General features: G+C 50.6%; 1 protein-coding gene and 1 long non-coding RNA gene across 12 annotated transcripts in view; one reads left to right on the top strand and one right to left on the bottom strand.

The window, feature by feature from the left end:
• The window catches only part of MEGF11 (multiple EGF like domains 11), a 366,564-nt gene that overhangs the window by 3,880 nt on the left and 338,975 nt on the right, over positions 1 to 23,709 (bottom strand). For 2 of the 11 annotated variants that reach the window (XM_067029610.1, XM_059057710.2), the window contains exons 14-24: positions 22,270 to 22,416; positions 21,761 to 21,895; positions 16,743 to 16,871; positions 15,445 to 15,573; positions 14,836 to 14,964; positions 14,151 to 14,279; positions 12,588 to 12,824; positions 10,923 to 11,041; positions 8,814 to 8,880; positions 8,091 to 8,192; positions 5,534 to 5,590 (exon numbers count right to left, since the gene is read on the bottom strand). In XM_067029610.1, the coding sequence (XP_066885711.1) occupies positions 5,534 to 5,590; positions 8,091 to 8,192; positions 8,814 to 8,880; positions 10,923 to 11,041; positions 12,588 to 12,824; positions 14,151 to 14,279; positions 14,836 to 14,964; positions 15,445 to 15,573; positions 16,743 to 16,871; positions 21,761 to 21,895; positions 22,270 to 22,416 (1,380 nt within the window). Of the gene's footprint in view, positions 1 to 5,159; positions 5,324 to 5,492; positions 5,591 to 8,090; positions 8,193 to 8,813; positions 8,881 to 10,922; positions 11,042 to 12,587; positions 12,825 to 14,150; positions 14,280 to 14,835; positions 14,965 to 15,444; positions 15,574 to 16,742; positions 16,872 to 21,760; positions 21,896 to 22,269; positions 22,417 to 23,709 lie in introns of those variants that run through there. The other 9 variants (XM_067029611.1, XM_067029618.1, XM_067029613.1 and 6 more) reach the window with 7 other exon arrangements.
• The window catches only part of LOC136793835 (uncharacterized), a 51,157-nt gene that overhangs the window by 3,438 nt on the left and 24,010 nt on the right, over positions 1 to 23,709 (top strand). The window contains exon 2 of the long non-coding RNA XR_010839781.1: positions 18,038 to 18,110. This is a non-coding gene — a long non-coding RNA (uncharacterized lncRNA). The remainder of the gene's footprint in view (positions 1 to 18,037; positions 18,111 to 23,709) is intronic.

Raw genomic sequence — 23,709 nt, 5'->3', positions numbered from 1 at the left:
TGCCTCCAACTAGCGAAATTAATGAAAATGTAGAAAAGTGAAAGTGGTAGTGTAATTCAAGGGGTTACTGGATGTACCTTGGTCCGGTGAGAGCAGAGCGCTCCACGTGACTGAAGTAGTGGAGATGTGTGCCACCACAGGAGTCTTTTCTCCCACAGCAGGTAACTGGTTGGGAGGGGATTTACTTTTTTGTTAGTATAAGGTTATTTATGTTTGTTTTAGCAGGTAACATTTCCTCAATCTTGTACAAAGCTACATTCACCCATTAGTTCCTTCAAGTGTAGGCAGAGCAGTAATTATTATTTCCCCTCCCCCTTTATTGCTTATGAGGAAATTGAGATTTGTATAGGCAAGTGACTTCCCCAGGTTTGCCCTGCTCATCGGTATTAGAACAAGCTCCAGAACCAGGCTCAGAGCACTTTGTGTCACAACTTAGCCCCCAAGCAGAGAGGGGTGTGGGTCTTGGGTCCTGTCTTAGATTGTGGCCTCTCTCTACCCTAGAACCCTAGAGAGGAGGAGAAAACATTCTTGCTAGACAACGAGCAGTCCCAGCAGAGACTAAAGGGAGGCTGGATTGGCCCAGCTACTGGTGAGGCTCTCATAGGGGAAAGGTGGCTCCGGGTCCTAGGCCATGACCTGCCCGAGTCACATGAAATTGCCTCTAGTGAATACTTTGTTTCTTAGTACAAGGGAGTGGGGGTTAAGTCTAGGAACCCCAGCTGGCCTGTTGGTCCCATTTTGGGTTCTCTGAATTTACCAGCCAAGTAGTAAGGCAATATGACTCAGCTGCTCCTGTGGAAGCTGAGGACTACTAGTACTGCTTAAAGAAGGGCTATCCCCTAACACCTCTCCCCTCCACCCCACGCAGGCACATCATTTTTACTTTGATTGGCAGCTGACTCAGTTGCATATTTTCTAAAATTTGAGGACTAGTGTTAGCTTGCTTTATAGCACATGTAGCTGGTCTTCACTCATTCCAGTTAGATCGTTGACACTTGTTACATCTGTGCAGGGGGCCAGGCAGGCAGGACCGGTATTACTACTTTAGAAATGAGGAAACTAAAGCTCATAAAGTTTGCCTAATGTTAGTAAGTAGTTAAGTTAGGACAATCCCTACCTGCTCTGATAACCAATCAAGGTGTTTCCCCCTCATATTTTGTTACCCTGTACACCTGTCCTATATCCTAAATGCAAACTATCTGCAACAGCTTCACCTTACCCTCAACAAGGAAAGCCTTTTATCTGTGGGGCCAGGTTCTGCTGAGAAAGGCCAAGCTCTTCTTGTGGACATGCCATGACTGATTATTATGGCAGTGGGAGAGGCTTGAAGCTCTAGCTCAATGCCTAACAGAGCCTCAGCCAACCAGTAGTGGCCCTCTTATTTCCACCAGAAAAGTTGGCTGCTTTCAAGTTTGGGGAAATAAATTGTTTGCTCTGTAGCAGGGGATGCACCTCAATGGATAAAAGAGAAGTTGGGGTTTGTGGGAATGGGGTGAGTCTCAGGGATAAGATGTATCATCCATAAAGGGACCAGAGGTAAAGCCAAAGGGGATGGAGAAGAGTGTGTGTGCGTGTGTGTGGTTGGAGGTGGTGGTAGGAGGGTGTTGAATTATGGAATAAACTGGATTCTGTTTCTGAGGAGGGAGGGGAAGGGCAGGGCCAGCTGGAAAACTATACTTCAGGAACCTACTCTTTTCTCCAGCTGAGTCATCCACCTTCCTGCTCTGAGGGAGGGCAGGGTAAGGGGAAGAATAACTAGCTGCTTTAAGACACTTCCTCATCTTTTTATAGCCCCACCTCTATACCAGTCTTTGCACTTTGGGCATGTTGCAAAAAAAGGGGAAGCATCAACCAAGGCTCCCCAAGCTCTGGGGAGTCACTCCTCTAAGGCCTGTAATTAGCATCAAGGCTGAAGATTTAGCCCTATTATGTCCTGGCATTTGTTCTCATATAGTTCCTACCTTCCCCAAATCACATACAGCTACATACTATCAGAGGCAGAAGGGGCCTCTGAAATGAACTAATTGAAACATCTTCATTTTATAGAGGAAGCAACAAATCGAGAGAGGGGAAATGATTTTCCAAGGCTGTCTTGTTAGTAGGATTTGAACTTCTCTCAGCCTTTAGGTTCACACTATCATCTACTTAAGGCCAATATTTCACTGTTGGGGAAAACCTAGGCACTGAACGTCCATCTCTTATCTTCTCAGCGTACTACTACTATTAGAAGGCCACAATGCCTTTTCTCCCACATTGGCTGAAAAAAGTTTTCAGATGTCAGTGGGCTCCTGACTACCTTGGAAGCCAAGGTTATTGCAAGGAGAGACTTGGAGGTTGGATTAGCAAGGAGCATACAGGTGGGGAAAGGGGCAGCAACAGTGGGATCCAGGATTTCAGGATCATTAAGGTGATGGAGAGTAGTGGGGAGGATTTCTTCTATAGCACTTTGAAATGCCTGACAGATAAGTGTTGACATGAGGCAGTTTGTTGCAGAATAATTTTGCTGAGAGGGGAGCAGGGGAAGGAGAGATGGAAAGGTGTTTAGAGGTAAAATGGGGTTAGCACGGCAGTATGAGTGATCTCCTGCAACCTCAAGGATGACAGTGAGTGGAGGTCTTTAGTAAGTAACGGGAAAGAGGGAGCATTGACTGGATTAGATACTTAGACCTGGAAAGGGCTTTAGAGATAGTGCTTGCACAACCCTGTCTTTTTTTTAAAAAAAATAAATTTATTTATTTATGGCTGTGTGGGGTCTTTGCTGTGTGCAGGCTTTTCTCTAGTTGTGGTGAGTGGAGGCTACTCTTCATTGTGGTGCGCAGGCTTCTCATTGCGGTGGCTTCTCTTGTTGTGGAGCACGGGCTCTAGAGCGCAGGCTCAGTAGTTGTGGTGCACAGGCTTAGTTGCTCTGAGGCATGTGGGATCTTCCCGGACCAGGGATCGAACCCCGGGCCCCAGCAGTAAAAGCACCAAGTCCTAACCACTGGACCACCAGGGAATTCCCCTTAGAACCCAAATCTTTTTTTTTTTTCTTTAAAAATTTATTTTATTTTTATTTTTGGCTGTGTTGGGTCTCTGTTGCTGTATGCGGGCTTTCTCTAGTTGCGGCGAGCGGGGGCTACTCTTCGTTGCAGTGCGTGGGCTTCCCATTGCAGTGGCTTCTCTTGTTGCAGAGCACAGGCTCTAGGTGTATGGGCTTCAGTAGTTGCGGCTCGCAGTCTCGAGAGCACAGGCTCAGTAGTTGTGGCACACGGGCTTAGTTGCTCTGCAGCATGTGGGATCTTCCCGGACCAGGGCTCGAACTCGTGTCCCCTGCATTGGCAGGCGGATTCTTAACCACTGTGCCACCAGGGAAGCCCAGAACCCAAATCTTTTAACTCCCGGGCCAGGGCTCTTTCCCACTGAGTTCAGAGAACACTAAGGCTCTTAATCTTAACTCTTAGTGGTTATAATTTGGTTTGGGCCAGTAGTTTTAGGAAATAATTCCATTCCTGGTACAAACTAGTTTATTAAATGTTTATCTGGGGAGTTCAGCCACTTAGTGGGGTTTATTCCATGTCTTTGATAAGCATTTCTGTAAAGCTCTGAACTGTGATGTTCCATTTTCCTCTTGTTCTGGTGTGTTGGTCCCTAACACCTGTTGGTACATTTGCCTACATAGCCATCTTTTCTCTCGAATTTAAATGATGATTATAGCCAGAGTGGTGAAATGAAACCTGGCTGCTAGCTTCCAAGTCTCCCCTGCATTCAGACACTCAGATGTATGATCTGAGGAATGAATGAGGAATGAAACAGGAATGAATGACACCATGGCCGAGTCCTTAACTTTGTTTTACATTTATGGCTGCGAGTAACTATTATAATCACAATGCGCAGGACAGTAAAGTGCATAGGGAAGTTGTGTGCTCATTTATTGAGGTGTCTGGGACTGTCTGAATTCATTCGTGCTTGAGTCATGCATATTCTCAGAGCTGTAAAGGTCCTTAGAGATGTTTCTGTCCAATCCCTGTTCCTCCTTGAGAAAGAAACTGAGGTTCCCAGGTCACACTGATAAAACAGTATAGTTTTGTTTTCTGTTGTTTAGCTTCATCTACTGTAATGGTGCTTCCTTTCATTTGGGTGATTTAAGTCAAAACTAACAAAAAATTGCCAGAATGATCCCAAGGGCATAGTGACCTATGGGTGACCTTCTGCCCTCAGATCGTTCTCTTGGGCTGTGCACATCCTAACACGTGGAGACTTGTCTGGTGGAGACTTGTCCTTCCTGCTCTGTTGTTCAGAACACAATTCTCACCACCACCTGCCCCTAGCTCACCCCACGTTTTTTTTCCTCACCCCACTTCTAATAACCACCCACCAAGGGTTGAGGTGACTAGCTTTCCTTGGTTAGGAAAGTGGTGTCTCAGGTGTACCTCAGGCTAAGTCTGAAAGACCAGAAGGGTAATCTGGGAAATCTGAGTCAGTCTAGACTTAGGGGTTTGTGTTAGGTGATATGCTACATAAGGATACCCTGAGGCATTTGTCACAAAAGGTCCCACTCGATCTATGGCATCAGAATCTTGGGGAGTTGGGGGGTGAACATATGTATTTTTAACAAGCTTTCCAGGTGATTCTGGTACACAGCTAGGTTTAGGATATCCACTGGGATCGTTGCTGTAAGTCATATCTCTTTCAGTTTGGCTGAGACTCTTAAATAGTCCTCAGAGACAAAAGGACAACTCTATTACATTAGTATAACCCATTACAATATGCAGAAACACTTCTGATCTGTGTTTTTTATTAGATACTCAGGATAACCTTGTTAGATCATAGGACAGGCATACTTATCCTAACCTTGCAATTTGAGGAAACTGTGCCTTTAGGGAGGTTGGTCATAGTTAATAAGTGACAATTTCAAAGCCACCTGTTTTACACATTCTGTCATTTAAACCTAGGCCCTAAGCCTGGGGCAGGACCTGACCTTTCATATTTGGCTTCACCTGTATACTTCCTAGAAGGATAATCCAACTTGCAGTTCCCATGTGTTAGGGATTAGTCCTGGCTTCCCTGTTCTCTGGGGCAGAGATCTCGTGAGGGTGGAGCGCCGTACAATATTAACACTAGGTATTATTTTCATTCCTTGTGCCCCAGAAAGCTAGAAGGTTCAGGGTGGCATTCCTTACCAGCGCAATGACAGGAGGCCTCTGGGGCAGGTAGATTGACTTTATTTCAGATTTTATAATCAATTTAACTTGTACTAATTGGTTGGATAATGACGTTCTACATTTCCGAAGACATTTAGTTGGCATCTATAAAAAACCCATAAGCGTTTCCTAAGCAGGTGCAACTGAAATCAAAAGATGAAATCATTATTATTATGATTGCTCCTCCTGGGTAGAGCTACCCAGCAGCCCCAGGTCCTGTGGTCTTTAACTTTTTTGGGGGGTGGGGGAAGAGATGCGCAGTTTGTCCCTGGTAGAACAACTGGCCATTTCAGATCTGCACTCTTTATCTTGCTAAGCCCTTTCTAATGGGACGTCAGGATTAGATACTGTACCTTTGAAGCCTTTGTCCATAATGTATGTGTTCTGACGTCTATCCATTCCACAAGCACCTGCATAAAAACAGTAAAAGGAAAGAAAAATATAGGGGTGAATGAGGTTTACCTAGACTGCATGAGTTTTTTTTTTTCTTGTTTTTTTTTTTTTCTTTCTCCCCTACCCAGAAAATAAATAGTTCTTTAGTGCTAGAAAATTATTCTGGGTTTAATCTACTCTAAATCATCTTGACCATACAGGAATTCTTTAAAAGCTCCTAAAGCATAGATGATGAGCTACAGCACCCCCTGGCATATTTAGCACTACTGCTCTTTAACCTTCACTCTGAGGGGAATGTCTTCCAGGAGGTGATCAAAGGCAGTTCTGATGCCACCTACAGTCACTGTAGGTGAAGTTTCAGTCTCCAAAAGTATAGGATAAGGAATGAATCAGAACCAGTTCTTAGCTTGGGGGAAGGATGTATGACATTCCCAGTCTCAGTTCTATTGGGGTGAAGACTGTTTCTCACCTTGTAGCTCTGGTCTTCCCTCTCCCCTTCTGGATCCAAAGCTCGACTGAGGGGAGCCAGAGGGAGGTGGACAGGTAGCTGAGGTTCTTCATTGGTCATCTCTACAGGATGTATAGTCATTCCCTTACATAGTCAGCTGGCTTAGTCCCCCTCCGCCTGCCCTGCTTTTTTTGGGTGGACCATTTGCACATAATTGAGAGTTGTATTTGAACAATACTACCAGTGTTTTTCAGTTCCAAGGATTTCTTTTTTCCCTTTTGGCTGTCACAGTTTATCCTGGGCTCCCACAATGCATGGTTCTGAGCCCCAGCCAGAGGCAGGAAGGACACAAAGCTTCAGGGACCAAGCTCAGGTTCTTTGCTACTGGTGATCCCAGAAAAGAAATTATGTGATACTTTAAATTTGGGACAGTGATGACTTGGGCTCACAGAGCCATTTTTTTTCAGCTTTTAACTGAGAATGCCATATCAGGCAAGGCATGCCGCAAGTGCTTACTAAAATACAGTTTGACTCCACTTGACTCTCCCCAGTTTTTGACACTGAAGACCAACTCATGGCTGTTTAGATACCTCCCCATACCTCTTCCATATAGAGGTCCCTAGTTGAAATTGCAGGAGCCAGTCCTGTCTCCCTTCCTTCCACACATTGCTGAGTGATAGAGCAGAATCAGGTCCAAGTTTTTCTCAAGTTTGCTATTCTCCAAAGGTCCTATGAGCACCTGTGCCCTTCAGAAGCATGACTGTAACAGTCTGTATCCCTGGCATCAGTTCAGCTCTTTATTCTAGACCAGGGCTTGTTTTGCCCTCCCTGAAGGAGGGAGGCTAGGCTTTTAACTTTTTCCCTTTTTAGAGAACCGGAAATAGGCTCAAAGAAGGGCAGTGACTTGTCTGAGATCACACCGACAAGTGAGAAGTTGAGTTCTACCTAGAGCCCAGATGTTCTCAAGTATTCTCTCCCATTGGCCACCAGCCTGCCTCAGTGTAAGTGAAAAAATGACAGCGTGTGGTGGCTCTGGCTACAGTGGTTGAAGGGAGAAATCTGGGCTGAGCCCAGAGGATGCTCCCAAATGGAAAGAGGTGCAGGGTGGTAGTAGTGTGTGTGTTGGGGGGTTGTATTTGGTGGGGTTATTGAATGTCCTGAGCACTGCTTAGGGGGCTCACAGCCAGGAGCACAGCCTCCTGGGTATAAAGCCCAGGGTATTTGAAGCCCATGCCTACTTAACAGGTAGATGGATTTAGAACCTTTGCTCTTCTCACTGCTACTGGCCTCAGAGACCTGCAGGGGTTGGTAGAGCTGCATTTCACTTGAACTCTAGAAACCAGCTAGAGCCTGAATTCAGGCCCAGGTTGTCCAGTGTGCCATTTAGGGTGGGACTACTTTGTAGGGAGGCCAAATTCTCTGTTCATTCATTGCACTTAACTTCTGTAACTCCTACCTCACATCCTCCCATAGCAGGACTGATTTTCCAAGTCTCTTTTTTGCATCTTTCCCAAGCCACCAGGTTTGAGCCTAATATGTGAGCACAGGGGATGTTGGTTGACACGTCCTGCCTCAACCTCTCTAGATCCCTACTGGACCACCCTACCCTATGATCTGGGAGAGCTAGTCTGGGGTCTCTCTGAGGGACATTGGGCTTTTTGGCCAGAGAGCCAACTCTCCGTCTTTCACATCCACGGGCCCAAAGAATCCCAAAGATGTCACCATCTTCAAGTCATTTCTCAGTGGTTTTAGGTTGTATTCTGTGGTCTGCAGGGAGTGTGGTTATGCTGTGTTCCCTTCACCTAATACTACCTGCAGTTTGTCCATATCCACTGACCATGATAGGAGGAGAAGGGGTGACTCAGGGGATCCAGACAGGCTTCCTTCTTCAGATAGGGAATTGGGCTTGTAGATTAATTATGTCAGAGGGAAGGGGCTCAGCAGGGAGAGTTATGGGACCATGGGGGTAAGTTAAAGGATAGGAATGGGGGTTAGGATAGGTGCTGGGTCTGGTCTGGTATGACAACCTCAGGGGTCCAGGGGATAGAGGGTAGGGCTGGGAGTCTAACCTGGTGAGTGTAGCTCAGCGGGGTGGCTGAGGTGTCTAAGTTCAATGTAGAAGTCCTCGGGCGGGTACCTGGCCTCCAGGGCACTGATCTGGAAATGGGAGTCTAGTGAGAGGAATGACAGGGAGGAGCCATTATTCCCAGGGCCCTGGTATGGCAGGGGTTGGGGGATGAGGGCCAGGGTGGGGCAGGTTGGAAGGAATCAGGGCTTCCATGTGTAGCATCCAAAGGTGCTAGAGCCCGCAGGGCCAGAGGGATTTGCTAGAGCTGAGGCCACTGGCCTTGCTACCCCTCACTCCCCACCCTCACCCGCACCCCCATAGGGACTGGTGTCTGCCAGGGCAGTGGGGCAGAGGGAATTAGCCCTTGAAGGGGGCACCTTGGTAGGGCCTGGCTCAGGCAGGGGTCCCTTTCCCAGATGGTGAGTGTATCTTTTGCTTCCAACCTGAATCCCCACATCTGGCCCTAGCTTTCTCCCTTGTGGTCCGTGGGTCATAGCCACTGTCTCCCTAACATAGGAATGAAAGGGGTCTTGTACTTCATTTGCTTATGAGAGCTAAAATGGGGGCTTGGGTTTCCTCCCCACACCCCTTCATCCTGGGGGAAGCCATGCTTAAGATTTATCTACTAACTCTCCCAGGGAGCTGGGATGGGCCCCTGTCAATATGGGAGAAGGAGAAGAGGGTGGGATGTGATGGCAGGGACCAGACTCAAACCACTACTGACCTAACACGTTCACATAGCTGTAGGGGGTCCAGCCTGCCATGTCTCTGTCAAGGGACTTGTTACTGAGCTGTTTGGAAAGTAGGAGAGCAAGTTACTATCTAGTGCCCTTGAGATGCTCCTGCCCAGCCTTTGCTTTTGCCCACCCCCGTGCACCCACCCCTGTGATGACCGTGACCCACCTAGGTGCTAGGTCGTTGAGGGAAAGGGAGAGATAGGTGTTCTATGACAGGCCACCATGGTGTGGCTGCGGACAGTGGGAACAGAACATATACCCCCATCTAAGCAGTCTGGCTGAAGTTGTAGGGCTCTTGGGCCCCTGGGACAAAGGGGAGCAAAGGGCAGGGCCTCTTGAAAGCCAAGAACTGGCCTGAGCCAAGCTGGCCCTGACAGGGAAAGCAGGTCAGCTGGGTGGGGCTGAGCTGCAGGAGAAAGGGGTGTTGGCAGCGTCTCGGCTGCAACATGAGGCCATCTCCAACAGAGAGGGGGGTGCTGAGGCTGCCTGCAACATCACTGTCACCTCTGCCACCTGACCTGGACTGAGTGTGAGAATCTTCCTTTCATGTGACCAAGAAAGCTTCAGGGTAGGTTGTCCTTATGGCGCAACCCTTCCTCTTCCTGCGTTCTCACAGCTGCCCTTCATATGAGGCAAGGATGGTGGTTCTCATTTCATAGTTGGGGACTGAGTCCTGCTTGTGGGCCCCGCTCATGGTCACACACACAGCCAGTGACAGAGCTGGGTCTACAACTCAGGTCTCAGCTCCCAGGCCCATGTCCTTTTCATGTCATCACAGCTGCCTGCCCTTGCTAAAAATTTGCCAGGCTAAGGAGTCCCTGAACACACAGAACTACTTTGGGCCCCTGGGGTGAAATGAGCCAGAGGGTCACCAAGTGGGCTACTCTGTAGTAACTCCACCCCCTTACTGAGTGACAGAGGGTGGCTAGTGCTTCCCTGTCAGCATGAGACCAAGAATGACATGGCCACAAGGGACTCTGTCTCTCACCCCTGGCGTGCTTTGCCTCTAACCTGCTGTAGCCTTGATAATGTGACTCTAGTTAATCAAGGACCTCCTGCTGGGAAGCTCCTGGATTCCCTTCCCTTGGTTCCTCAGATCAGCCTAAAGCTGTGAAGCTGGGTGTGGGGCTGACGGCCACAGGCTTTGCATACGGACTTCGAGGCACCCCTGCTTGCAGCACTGCCATTTTGTCGGAAAGCTGAGGCTGAGAGCCCCTGAAGAAGGCCTTTGGGTGCTGGCTTGACAGGGGTGGCTCTTGGGGCTATACGGGGTCTGTGCCATTGTTGCTAAGGGGCTCAGGGTGCATTGCTACCAGGGCTGTGGCAGCAGCCATGGTCCGTGGACTGGTGGACATTTTCTGTGGGGCAAATGGGGAGAAAGGATCCCTAGAGCTCTATAAGGAACAGACCTGGAGGATGAAAACTGTGCTCCTGGCCATGTTCCTGGCCCAGGATGGGGGGTTGCCACCCAGCTCCCCATGGTCCTGCCTGTGTGTGTGTGTGTGTGTGGGAACACTTGGCTGTGGCTGATGTTTGGGTTCCATGTCCCTTGTGATGGTTCTGATAGCAGCAAATGGTTGTGGGTGTGTACTGATAACGTGTAGTATGTCCAGATATAAGGTGGTACCTAAGTAATAGCAGTTACTCTATAATGTGCTGGTTGCACACATGGTGCTGGTAACATAGTGTGGTGATTAATGCTGTAGTGTTTTGATTATATGTGTTAACATGAAGCAAAAGTGGTTACATGGTTATGTGTGACAAGGCTACACATGATTATGTGATGATCACATGACTTGGTACCCACTGGTTACACACAGGGTATGGGGGTGTATGTTATATTGAGTGATACTGTGAGTTGGTTACATGTGATGTGTCCTGGTTACATGGCACTTGTTGGCTCCATATAACCTGGTGGCTGCCTCTTACATGCTTCACAGTGTTTACATGGGATCACAGGGAAATGTTTATTGTATTGGCAGTTGGTTCCACACAGACCCTGGGCAGGGTGGTGGTGGTGCTGTTTCTTCCCAGGCAGAGGTGAGGGTTCAGTGCGAAGACAGTGGATGGGGGCTGGGGAGTTAGGGGCCCGGTACCTTGGTGGGGCTGTTCCTGTCCAGAGTGCTGGCCTGGCTGGTGTTAGGCCCCCCGCATGCCAGTGCGTGGTAGCTGGAATTGGAAAAGCACTGGGCATGGCTGCTACTTTGAGACAAATCTGGGAAGAGAACAAGGTGCCACATGCCATCACATCCCTGCCCCTGGCATGAGACACCCCTAAACTAATGCTTGGGCTGGGCCGCCTTGAAAGTGCTCTGCAAAGAGAGACAGTCAAGTCTCTCAGCCCCCAAGCTTCCTGGCATCTACTACTCTCCTAGAAACGTGTAGAGCCTGATTTGCCTCTTTCCTTGCGGTGGCCCTCCTTGCAGCTTGCAGGATGCAGGTTAGGCTTGCCAGTGTGGAGGGTGGCACCAGCATGAGAAGCGTTAATTTGACAGTCTCAGATATCCCTGAGTCACTACGTAGGGCTGTGCTGACCCTCCACTGCCTCCCCCAGGGTCAGATTCCAGTAGTGAAGCTGTAAAGAGAACCCCACTTCTCCTGACCTTAGCCTTGCCCTCCTGCAGATTCCAGTGGAATGGCATGGAAGAACCTAGCCAACCTTGCTTACTATAGTCATAGAAGAAAATCCCCAAATCCTCCCTATGAGCTTTGGGATTTCATCAGGGGATTGGGTGAAACCGAGGGCAGCATGTAGGCCAGGAACTTCCTCAAGTTAGGGTCTGCACCTGGGCCACTTCTGTCTATCCTGCAGCGCCTAGCACGGAGCTGGGCAAATAGTAGGCAATGGAATTAACAGGAGTGACATGTCAGCAGGCCGACGTGATCTTGGTTTTCTAAGTAAGTCCAAGGCCGAGGAGGCTGCAGGTCAGCCATGAGCCGTGGAGCCAGCTGGAGAGAGCTGTCATCCTTGTGCTCACCCTGACGGGCTTACCCTCCTGTGGCTCAGGGCTGTGGGCAATTTTAGAGCATTTTGACCTCTTCTGTTTAATGAAATACGAAGCAAAAAGCTGTTTTTATTGCTAAGGCAGCAGTCCAGACTCCCAGATAAATGCCTGCTGGAGGTGTTACCTCATTTGTGAACAGACTGGCTTCCAGCAGGCCTGACTCGAGGGACATTGCCCGGACTTTCAGACTTCCCCACGTCAGGCACCGTCCCCTTCCACTGTATAAACAGGGCCCTCCTAACTCTGGGAACTGGGAGGGAGGGGTGCTCTGAGGCCTTCACCAAGGAAACAAAAATGGGACAGGGCTTGGACATTGGGCCCCACGGCTGGTTTCCTGAGGTGGCACAGGCTGGGGAGAGGTTCCCCTGGAGCATTTAGGAAATTTACTGCTTAGCGTGGGTGCTCCTGTGGCTAACGCCTGCTGAGGAGGATGGGAAGCTCTGGGGAAATGGAAGAAGGCTCCTAACCGTAGCTGTTCAGAGTGGGCACCCTGGAAATGACACCCCCTTGGAACCCCATCTGCCTTTCCCAAGTGAGCTCCTGCTCGTCACCTCCCATTATCCCTGCAGGGGAGTCTAAGCATCCGGCCCCAGCAGACAACTCTGCAGGCACTACCACCCACCTTCAGCGATAAACCCCGGTGTCCCCAAGAATACCGTGTGGCTCCTCTTGGGTCTCGTGTGTGTGTGTGTGTGTGTGTGTGTGTGTATGCGGGGGCGGGGCGAGGGAGGGAGCTGCTGGGGGCATAGCCCTTACCTGAGAGGGAGTAGTCAGTGCTGGTCATCCTCATGGCAGGTGTGTAGGAGACGCGGGGAGCCAGGTCTCGGCCCTTCTCTTTCTGCCGCCGCCGGTGCCAGGCGAACAGGCCCAGCAGCACCACAATGAGGAACAACAGGAGGACGATGCCTATGACAGCACCCACCGAGTGCCGCTCTGCACCCAGTGCTGGGCTGATCTTGGTGTAGGGATTTAGCTCCTCCATCATGAGGGCAGCTGCGGGCAGAGGGTGGGTGCTGAGCCTGGGGCAGGCCTGCTTGTTCTTCAGATCTCCTCAGCCTGGGGCCTAGACTCCTCACGTTAGGAGACCCGGGTGCTGGTCTTGGCCCTATTCTTCAATCCCTTCAACCTCATGTGTCTGTCTTCAACTGTCTACAAAGGGTAGAGTCCCAGGGTCGTGACAGGGAGCAAATGTGATCATAGGTGGGCACCAAAATAATGGATGTTTATTGAGTGTTTTACTCTGTTCTAAAAATGAGTTACAGATATTAACTCACTTCATCTTCCCGGCAGCCCTATAAAAGCTGTTTATAAGTCCCATAAGAAATAAAGACTAATTATTTCCCTTTCACAGATGAAGAAACCGAGTCACCAAAAGGTTAGGTAATTTGCCCAAGATCACACAACCAGTAACTGGTAGAGTGGGTTTCTCAGGAGTCAGGAAAAACTGGACTCAGCCCCCTCCCTGTCTACCAACTGTGTGACTCAGAATCCTCAGTTTGCTCCTTTGTAACATGGGGACAGCAATCCCACTGTGAGCACTAATGAGAGACTGACAACGAAAGCTGTGAGTGCTGTACCAGTGTGCCCAGGATTGCTGCTCCTAAAACCCCTCTTGATGATATATATGTGGGCTGTCCCTCATCCCCCGTCAGAATGCAGTGGAAATGTCTTTTGGCCCCTTTTCTGTACTGTGGATGCTTGGGTGCCCATTCTCATCCCTGTCTCCTACAGCCAACAGCAAAAACCATTTATCGAGTGCTCACTTGATGTGCCAGGCGCTGTGCTGAGTCCTTTACTCACATTATCTTATCTTGGTCCTCACAACAGCACTGTGGGGTCTTGTCTGACTATAGACCTGGAGCCAAGGTTGAGCCCCTTTGGGCTCCTTGGCTCTCAGCAGCACCTAGTGTCTTTCCACATGTGGAGTAACAGACCCAGCAAAAGGAAATGACCGGCCCAAGGACACCTAGCAGGTAATGACAGAACCAGAATTGGGCAGATCTTCCCACTCAGTCTGCTGAACCTTCCACAGCACTGGCTTGCCGTCATCCTTCCTTGGCTCACATAACTTGCCAAGGATGAGCAAAGGGAAGTGGTGCCTGAGAGGCTGCCTCTCCACCTGCCTCTCCAGTGCCTGGAGCCTCCCCCTCCCCAGCCCGCCCCCCATTCCACTCCCACTCTCCTCCCAGTGTGAATAAAAGGAAGTCACAGAGTGTCCTTATAAAATTCAGTCATTCCCATTGGCTACTCCCTAGAGCCTGCCCCATGGGGCCCTTTCTATAGCCCCCTTCCCCAGGGACTCTGCCATCTGTGTATTACCTTGGTCACACCTGATTCCTTTGAATCCAGAGCTGCAATAACAGGTGCCTGTGACATGGTCACAGGTGGCATTGTTCATGCACTCACATAGCTGCTGACACCCATAGCCAAAGGTTCCTGGGGCACATCCTGTGTAGCACGAAGAATTGGAGTCGACCGTGAGGTATGCCCACTCTCCACCCCTCCCATCCCATATGTGGGCAGCTGTGAGGATTAGTTCTGCCTCACAGAGTGAAGCCTCTTTCTCTAGCTCCTGATGTGCTTTGGTTTGCTACTTGGGAGCTAGACAGAACACCTATAACCCTGAGTGGGGGGACACCCACCCCTACCTCCTCCTCACCTGGTCCATATTTACACAGCATCTTCCATGTGTCAGGCCCTGAGCCGGGTGCCACAGGGGCTTCAAAGATCAAACAAGATCTGCCTCCCTCTACTCTCGTTAAGCTCCTCCCCCAACAAAGGCTCTGCTCTGCCTCCACATGCCCCATCCCCATCCCCACTGAAGGAAGAAACTTCAGAAGCCAACGTAGGCCCAACCTTTAGATTTTCTCCTTGGGAGTTGCTCCAAAAGTCAAGGGAGCAGGTGGTGCAGGGCCCTGATGGGTGGACCTCAAAGGGGGAGGCTTCCCCTGCAGGAGGCTGAGGCATGGCATTGACACCAGGGTCAGGGGTTGGGACAGCTTACTCTGCTCACAGTGTCGCCCGGTGAAGCCCGTGCGGCAGGTACACTTGCCGCTGATGTGGTCACAGCTGGCACCATTCTGACACTGGCACACATGCCCACAGTCCTTCCCATAAAACGCTGCTGGGCAGCCTGAAGAGAAACAGGGCAGGGGCAACTGCTGAGGTGCAGTTGGGACCAAACCTGTCTCCTGCCCCTTCTTTCTCTGAGCATGGGGTGAGAACTAGCAAGACCCAGCACGCTCCACGCTCGGAACCCTCACGCTGAAGAGGCAGGGAGTCTTGGACAAGGGTACCTTGGAACCAGAGGCCAGGCTGATGTCTCTGCTGTGCAACCACAGGCTGCTCCTCCCCACGCTGGGCCCCCTGTCCAAGGAGGGTCTGGTCTTGGTGATTGCTGGGGTACCCGATAGCCCTGGCCTTCCAGGACTTTGGGCACGTCAACCCCCTGAGTCCGGCCAGGCTCTTCAACCCCAGGGGTGGGTGGCGGGGGTGGATAGCTCCGAGCCCTGGGGCCTGCCTCCTCCCTCCCTCCACTGCAGGTCCAGACGATGCCCACAGCAGCCAGCAGGCCGCAGCATGGGATTTCAGATAGCTGGGAGGCGGGGCTTACGCTGTGTGCAGAAGAGTCCGGTCCAACCAGGGGTGCAGTGACAGGCCCCATCCTCGGCGCTACAGCTCGCCCCGTTGTGGCAGCTGCATGCGTGGAAGCAGGCGGGGCCCCAGAACCCAGGTGGGCAAGCTGGGCGTGGGTGGGATGCAGAGGGTGAGGGCCGGGCAGAGAGGCGCAGACAGAGAGGGAGGGGGAGGGAGGGGTAGTGCATGTCAGCCAAGATGCCAGAATGCCCCCGATGGCATTTCCTGGCTTTCACAGGGCTTAACCACGGTTCCCAGAATTCCTCCACTCACCTCTTGACCCAGTCACCCAGGATTCCTGTTAAGCCCGGATTCTCTGCCCACCCTCCCAGTTCTGAGGGCTTCTGAACCTTCCCTCTTAGGGGAATGACTGTGATTTGGAGTGTGTGGTAAACTGTAAAAACTGCGGTTTACGGTGTGAATACTGTGTGTACTAACTTCCTCATGAGGATGGGGTGGGGGGGACTTTCCCAGGGTAGGTACTTCTTTCTTCTCAGGATGGTGAGGGTGCCTCCTCCATCAGAATGGAAATGCCTTCAGGCCAGTTTTTTGTTTGTTTTGGCCACTGCCTGGCATGCAGGATCTTAGTTCCCTGACCAGGGATCAAACCCTTGCCCCCTGCAGTGGAAGTGCAGCATCTTAACCACTGGACCACCAGGGAAGTCCTGGGCCAGGGCATCTTAACTGGGACCGTCCTAGGGGTACTGGCTGGGTCTCACCCATCAGCCAAGGACTCCACAGGGCAGAGGCTGAGTCTCTGCCTTTAGATTGGGGGTCCCTGTTACCTCTGTATCAGATTGGGTTCACCTTATATGAACAGCCCCTACAATGCTCTGCTCAGGCCTGTGATGCCCAGGACATCAGTCACATGAGCCACCCAGAGGATACCCTTGCGAGGCAACTGCCCGGGCCTCCCCTCACTTCCCTACTCCCTCTTCCTCCCCATCCAAACTTAGCGGCTACTCCTTGCTCAGGTGCTAGGAGTATTAATACTCAGCATTCATAGTGTTAATGATACTACCAATAATGCCCATATCTTTAATACTAGCAGTTAATAATGCTAGTGATCAATCCTAGTAATTCATCACGTTAGCTATAGAGACTATATGAGACTCAGGTGGACATTACTATCTGCAAGAGATTTCAGCCCTGGGAGGTAGAAGCACCAGGGCCAGAGAGGTTCTGGGCAGGGAGTGGGTGTTTCTGGGCCTGACCGTGGTCGGGGTCGGGGGGGCGGCATTCCCGGGGGAGCATTCCCAGGGGGCAGCAGCTTACCCTGTGAGCAGTCCTTGCCAATCCATCCAGGGAAGCACTGGCAGGAGCCATCGATGGGGCTGCAGGTCCCGTTGTTGGCACAGGAGCAGAGCTGGGCACAGTCCTGCCCAAAGTGCCCTCCAGCACACACTGTGGGCACAGGACGGCCTGGCACCCACCCTCCCACTTGTACTCCTCAGACCACCACCCACAGCTGCACCTCCAGAAGTTCCCAGGCCACAGCCATGGCCACCCTGGGGTCACGGATCTGGGTGGGAACTGCCCACCTCAGCACCCCCATCACCCTTATCCATTTCTGCATCAGTGAGTTCCCCCTCTTGTGTCCACAGATGCATTCTTCGGGAGCCTCTAGTAATGATTCCCTCTGACTGGAACGAACTGAGGCCCATAGGGGTAGAATCACTGGACTTAGGTCTCACGGACAGAAGTGGTGAGGCTGGGAATCCCATCTCTGCACTCAGTCCAGTGGTCCCTGCACTGGCCTGCAGCCTTCTGCTTTCCATTACCACACTTGTGTCAGCATCACTGATCTCACAACTGCGAGGGCAGGGAATGTTTATAGCGGGAAGGAGAGGGACAAATGCAGGGTGGCAGGTCTGTCTGCAGTTAGACGGCTGGAGGACTGGCCCTGAATGTCTATACCTGTCCCCCTGTTTCCTCTGTCTCTCCAAATCCAACTTGTTCCTTGAGCCTCAGTTCAGCCTCCTCCCCAGGACAGCCCTCTGGGTCCACAAGGTGCTCTCTTCCACTGAGCTCCCATGGTATTTCCACCTTGATTCCTTTGTGGATTTTGATCCCGGCCCCTCCTGGAGGAGTCATTCCTTGGCTCCTGGAGGAAGGGCTGGTTTCCTCAACAAAGCTGCAAGCTGCTTTGGACTAGATATGAGTGTTCACCGAGCACATCCCTCTCAATTCCCTCTCAGTTCATCCTCCACCTGCTTCCTACAGCCTGAGCTCTCTAAAGCACAGCTCTCTTCATGGCACTCCTATGCCCTGCTCAAACATCCTCAGTGGCACCCTAGTGCCCCAGAATAAAACCTAGATCCTAGAGATCAGCACTTAAAACATACCTCATCACCCAGACATTGGACGACACACCACTTTCCAAATAACACCCCATGCCTTTCCTCCTCTGTGCTTTCACTCCAGCTGTTCCCTCCCAGAATTTCCCTGACCCTCATGCCCAGCTGTGGAAATCCTACCCTGCCTACAAGACACATCTTAAGTGCCACCTCCCCGATGATCCCTCTGTAGCAGACAGCTAGTCCTTCAATATCAATTCTCTTCTTCCTTAGAAGTAGAGTTTTAACTGGGCGTATGGCCACCTGCACAGCGGGGTATGACCACGTGACTACATTCTACCCAATGGTAAGTGGAAAAGCGTGTCTTTATTTGCCCATTCATCCTTCCTGTTGAAGAATAATGTGGATTATGGATGAGAATTGTGGGTAGGATAGCTGGAGCTCAAGCAGCTATCTTTCCTCAGAGGTGGAAGCCATGTGCTGAGGATGGCAGAACAACAAGATAGAAGGAGCCTGGGTCCCTGACATCTATGCAAGCTACCCTACCACTCCCTAGTGGCCTACTTTGGGATCTTTGCTTTTCTTTCTTTTTATCTTTTTTGGGTTTTTTTTGTAAATGTGTGAGGGAAACAAAGCTTGTCATCTTCAAGTCAGTTATTTTGGGTTTTTATGTTACTTATAGCTGAACTTAATCCTAACAGATTCACCCCTCTTCTCTGTTCTGGGAGGCTATGTCCCTGTTTGAGCTTCTAGGACCCTCTATTAGTTTCTTCCCTGGTCTTCTATTACTGTGGCTTGTGAGCCGTTTCAGGCCAGGCCTGGGTTCCACCCATGTCTGTACACCGACAATGCCTGGAAAAACAACAGGTGCTCAAGGCACGGTGGCTGAATATGTGGAAATAAACTGCTGCCCCTTCTCCCCCCACCCCAGCCCCCAAGTTCTGCTGGGAAAAGCTGAGCTCAGAATTTTCCCCTCTGGACTGCAGGCTTTGTGAGGGCAGGGAACTTGGCTCTCTTGTTCTTTGTCATGTCCGAGTACCCAGCACAGTGCATGGCATACAAAAAACACTCAGGAACTATTCCCCAAATGGCCAAAACCGGCCGCAGGAGCAGTGACGTTCCAGTGAGTTCTGCTGGAATCAGTGACCCCTGTCCCTTCGAGCTCCTCTCAGTTTGACATGCTCCCCTCAAAGCCTGGTTCCAGCTGGCTCTACACCCTCCAAGATGGCCTCCTTGTATCCCTGTTATGGGGGAGGAAGTCCTTGAATTCCTGAGGCTCTCATTTGGCTGAGCCATACAGAGCATCAGGGGAAGGTGTTGACTCTTAAAGAAAAGCAACTTCCCCAGGCCCACATCTCTTGAACTTTGGGCTGGCACCCCTCCCTTAGGCCACACTGCCTCATATTGCCAGCCCTTCCCCAATTGGAGAGTGGGCACCTGGATCTTGGCCACTCTGTGCCTCTCCTGGACATGATTAGCAATTGGGACAAACAATACCAGGCTCTCGAGCCCAAAGCCTTGGGTTTGGGTACTAGTTTTATTTATGTATTCAGCAAACACTTCTATGGCACTTTTATGTACCACTGTTCAGAATGCTTCACAAATGTTAGTTCAATTAACCTTGTAATACTCTCATTATTACATATTTTCATTATTACTGACTCTACAGATGAGGAAACTGAGGGACTGAGAGGTTAAGTAACTTGCCCAAGGTCACAAAGCCAGGAAGCTCTGCCACACACTGGCTTAAGTACCTCCGAGCAAACCACATCACCCCTCTCAGTCTCGGTTTCCTCATCTTTGAAATGGGACTGATAACCCTCACCCACTGGCCTTGGGCTATAGTTAATGGTTATGGGCACGCTGGCTAATTTGGGCCCTGTGCTCTTCCCTAGTAAAAACCTTAGCTCCTTCCAGGGCAGGTCCACTGCCAGGAGGATGACATGCATCTCACCTGTTTGCAGCTCAGCCTCCAGCTTTGGCTTCCTGAAAAGCAGGTCACCCAGCATGCTCTTCCCTGCCTCTGGGAGGTACATGATGTGGGGAACCCATCCCTTACTCCTGGCCCTCTGTGGGAAGCGGGGTACCAGAGATGCTCCACTGACACCCACCCTAAAACCAACTCTGAGCTTCTCTAACAAGACAGTCTTATCTTTGAAGTCTTTCTCACATACGCAAGGCTGACAAATTCACCCACAGAGCTGCTAATGTGATCAGTCTAATACATTAATTGGTTGACTTCTTAGCTGAATCAAGAGTGAGGCAAAGAGAGGGGTGGTGGAGAGAAGGGGGGCTGGTGAAAAGAAAACATCTGGTTGTATTTAATCTATGTTTAATGATTCTGCATAAGCAGTGTCTGTAATTTGTAACTCGCTGGAAAGCCAGTCATTAGAAAGCGTCAGTTCAATTTTTCACAAGGTTTGAGACTTAACCAGGGCAGTTGCCATTAATAGCAAACTCTGTTAGATCTATGCGTGGAAAATACTCATTAGGCCAGTGGGCGATAAATCAGACATTGCAGGATGTGAGAGTTACTCCTCAGGCTGCTTAGGTCCTAATTTAGACCCGGACTATCTGTATTGACGGCTGGGTCTCTGATGTTTAATAAGTAAACCTCGACATGTCAGGTTATGATTAAACTGTCCTAGGAGGACTGCAAGCAAATGAAACTGTCACATATGTTTCCCTGGGGTCCAAACTTCTCATGACCTCAAAGCATCACGGAGTTAACTTTCCACTCATACATATTAATGGCCCACACACTTAGAAAAATAGCGGAGCTCAGTGGTCATTATTCATCAAAAGAATCCAGTCTCCTGGGAGGCAGTGAGCTCTCAAAGGAAGTATTTAAGCAGAGGCCAGATAAGACTCTCCCAGATGACCTTGAAGTTGCTTTTAGCTCTAAGTTTACCTTAGACTAAGATCCTTTCACTCCTTACAGGTTAAAGTACAAATTCTGCAACCTTGTCTTCAAAACTTTCCAGGAGTCCCCAGACTACCTTCCCTGTCCCATTTGCCATCCACAGCCCCTGCATTCTCCTGCCATTCCGTATGGCTGGATAGTCGCATATGCATGCCTCTGTGCTTTGCCCAGGTTGGTTCCTCTACCCACAATGCCTTTCTTCCGTCTCTGCCTTTTAGGCTAAGGCCCAGCTGAAGTCCTACACGGCACGGAGCCATCCCCCAAATCTACCCTGCCTTGGCTTAACTAAGCCAGGGACAGCAATAAGCAATGGTGTGCAAAGGAGCCAGCTTCTACCTTCACACTGGCTATTAAATATTTGGGAATTTCACGACCGGTGTTAAACCATTGGTACCTTAGAATCAGCCATGGTGGGAATATCTACAGCATGGAAATTTGCAAATGATACAGATTAGGGCTCTTCCCTCACAGAGAGCCAGCTTAGCAGCACACCAATTCAATAAGCTTTATCTCCCTTTTCAGCTCCCGTTGAGTGGAAGAGTTGGCTGGAGTTGGTGCTGTGGATTTTGCAGCTGAGACAGGAAAGCGTGTGGTGAGGGACTAGTGTTGGCCTAAGTGTGAGGGGAGAAGGGCTGGGAAGTTGCCATCCCCAGCGAAGCCAGAACTGTCTCCTCTGAGCTCCCACAGTGTTCTCTGCCTTTCCCACTTGGCACTCAGCACAAGCCATTTGGGGTCACTTCATATGTGGACCTCATCTACGCTTGTTTCATTTTTTATCCGTTTAGACTGGGCTTTGGAGTCAGAATTTGTTTCTCAGCTCTGCTGCTTCTAGCTGTGAGACCGTGGAGAAGTCATTTAACCTTTCTGAGCCTGTTCCTTCAACTGCATAATGGCTTTATCTCACGCCCGCCCCGTGGTGTGTCCAATTCTTATTAAGGTAGGCCTAAGCCCTGAAGAGCCAAGGAGCTGCCTCCACAGAGTATGATGAGAATCCTGAACCTTCCTTCCCTGCTACTTCCCTCCTGCGACTCATCGTCTCGCTGGTCCACATACCTTCCCCCTGGAAACAGTACCTTGGTTGCAGAGGGTTCCGGAGAATCCGGGGAGGCACTCACAGATGCCGCTGGCATGATGGCAGGGCCCGCTGCTGTGCACGCAGAGGGGGCACGGCTGGGCGCAGCTGTGGCCATAGAACCCAGGGGCGCAGACTGGGGATGAAGGGGAGATGGTGGTCAGCAGCCCAAGGGGCCCCAGCCAGCCTGGCTACTTGTCCAGTCCCACACAGTGATGAAGAGAGGCTTCTCAGAAGCATGGGGAGAGTCGCGTCTGCCCCACACCTGGGAGGGCCTGTCCCTTTCTACAGAGAGGAGTTGTGGTCTGGTCCTGTTTCTACTGGGGAGCCAGGCTAGGCGCTGAACTTGGGGACAGAAAAGTCAGGGCCAGGAGAATGGGGATTAGAGGCAGGGATTTGATGGGGACTGAGTGTGTAAGCCCAGCCTCTCTCAGGCCAGTCCTAGTTCCAGCTGGGAAGGCTGGGGAGGATGAGCTGTCTGAGGTCTGCGGGGTAGGGTCTCAGCCTTACTTCTCTGGCATAAGGGTCCTCGGAAGCCCGGGGCACACTCGCAGCTTCCATCCTCTGGGGAGCAGGAGCCGCCGTTCTCGCAGCTGCAGGACACGGAGCAGTTGGGGCCCCAGCGACCGGGCGGACACGTGCTGTCACAGTGGACGCCTGTGGGCCAGAGGCAGACTCAGGTCAGTGGTAAGGGGCGAGGGTGAAAGGAAGAATGGGGTGGGGTACTATGCAGTAAGAAGAGGTGGAGGCACACACAGTACATTCTGGGAATATGGAGGAGAAAAACAGAGAAGTTTTGCTGGTCAGGGAGGGCTTCCAGGAAGAGGCAATGCCTGAACTGAGTCCTAAAGACCAAGGAGGAATTGACCAAAGGAAACCCTATGTGCAAAGAGCAGGAGGCAGGAGAGAGAATCACGCCTTGAAAGATAAAACAGCATAGTGTGGTTGAACCATAAAGTACATGATGGGATACGGCAAGAGATGAGATTGTGGGAATCAGAAGGGATCAGATCATGAAGGGCTTCCTTTGTCTTTGACATCTTAGCTGGAATCCAAGGTTAGTGCAGCAAGTGAGTGCCATTATAGGGGCTACATGAGCTGGGAGTGAGTTACATGCCCACCAATGTTAGCCCAGGAGCCACCGATCCTTGCTGGGCCCTAGCCAACCAGTCCCTGGGCAGTGGCTTAGAGAGTGGGTGGGGTCTTTTCAGATTCTTTTGACAACAGTCCTCAGTGCAATATGTATTTTATATCAAATGTGCACACACGTGTATAATAGAAACCAACATTTTGCAAATGACATTTACTGTCACTGTGATGCAATCTGATGTTTTCTCTGCACTATGATGTATTCTATGTCTTTAAGAAAAAAAAAGCTAGTTGTGACCCCAAAAATTGATTTAATGACCTTCAGTTTGACATACAGGGGCCTCTGCGGGAAGGGATGGAATCTGTCAAAAAGAAAGAGGAGCAAGGCCTACATGGTCTTTTTCAGCTGAGAGAAAGGAAATATGTGTTGGGGTGATTACAGCCTGAAGGCTGAGAAGAATTTTAAAAGGCCTGAGGCTGGATGCCCAGCTCTGGCATGGGGCTTCCTCCCAGGCAGAAAGGCTTCTAGTCCGCCACGTGTAAGGTGAATGGACCGTGGGGACCCAGGAGACCAATTTGGCTTTGGAAGGTGAATATCAGAGGCTCAGAGAGGAGCAGAATTAGTTTAAAAAGCACGTCTGCCTTGTTATAAGGAAAGGGATCGTGAGAAAGAAGAAGAAAGAGGGAGGAAGACATTCAGGCTCAGTGAACAGAGCTGGCCCTAGCAGCAGCAGGAGAGTGGTGGGACCAGTTTAGAGGCAGGGTGGAATTATACAAGCTTACCTGGGTGGGTGGGGAAAGGCGAGGGGGCAGAACAGAGGGAGAGAGTGGAGAGGGAGGGGAGGCAACAGGCTTTACTCT

This window comes from Kogia breviceps, chromosome 3, assembly GCF_026419965.1.
Source record: "Kogia breviceps isolate mKogBre1 chromosome 3, mKogBre1 haplotype 1, whole genome shotgun sequence".
Classification (NCBI taxonomy): Eukaryota; Metazoa; Chordata; class Mammalia; order Artiodactyla; family Physeteridae; genus Kogia; species Kogia breviceps.
The sequence above is the reverse complement of the archived record's forward strand: the minus strand, read 5'-3'. Positions and strand labels throughout refer to the sequence as shown.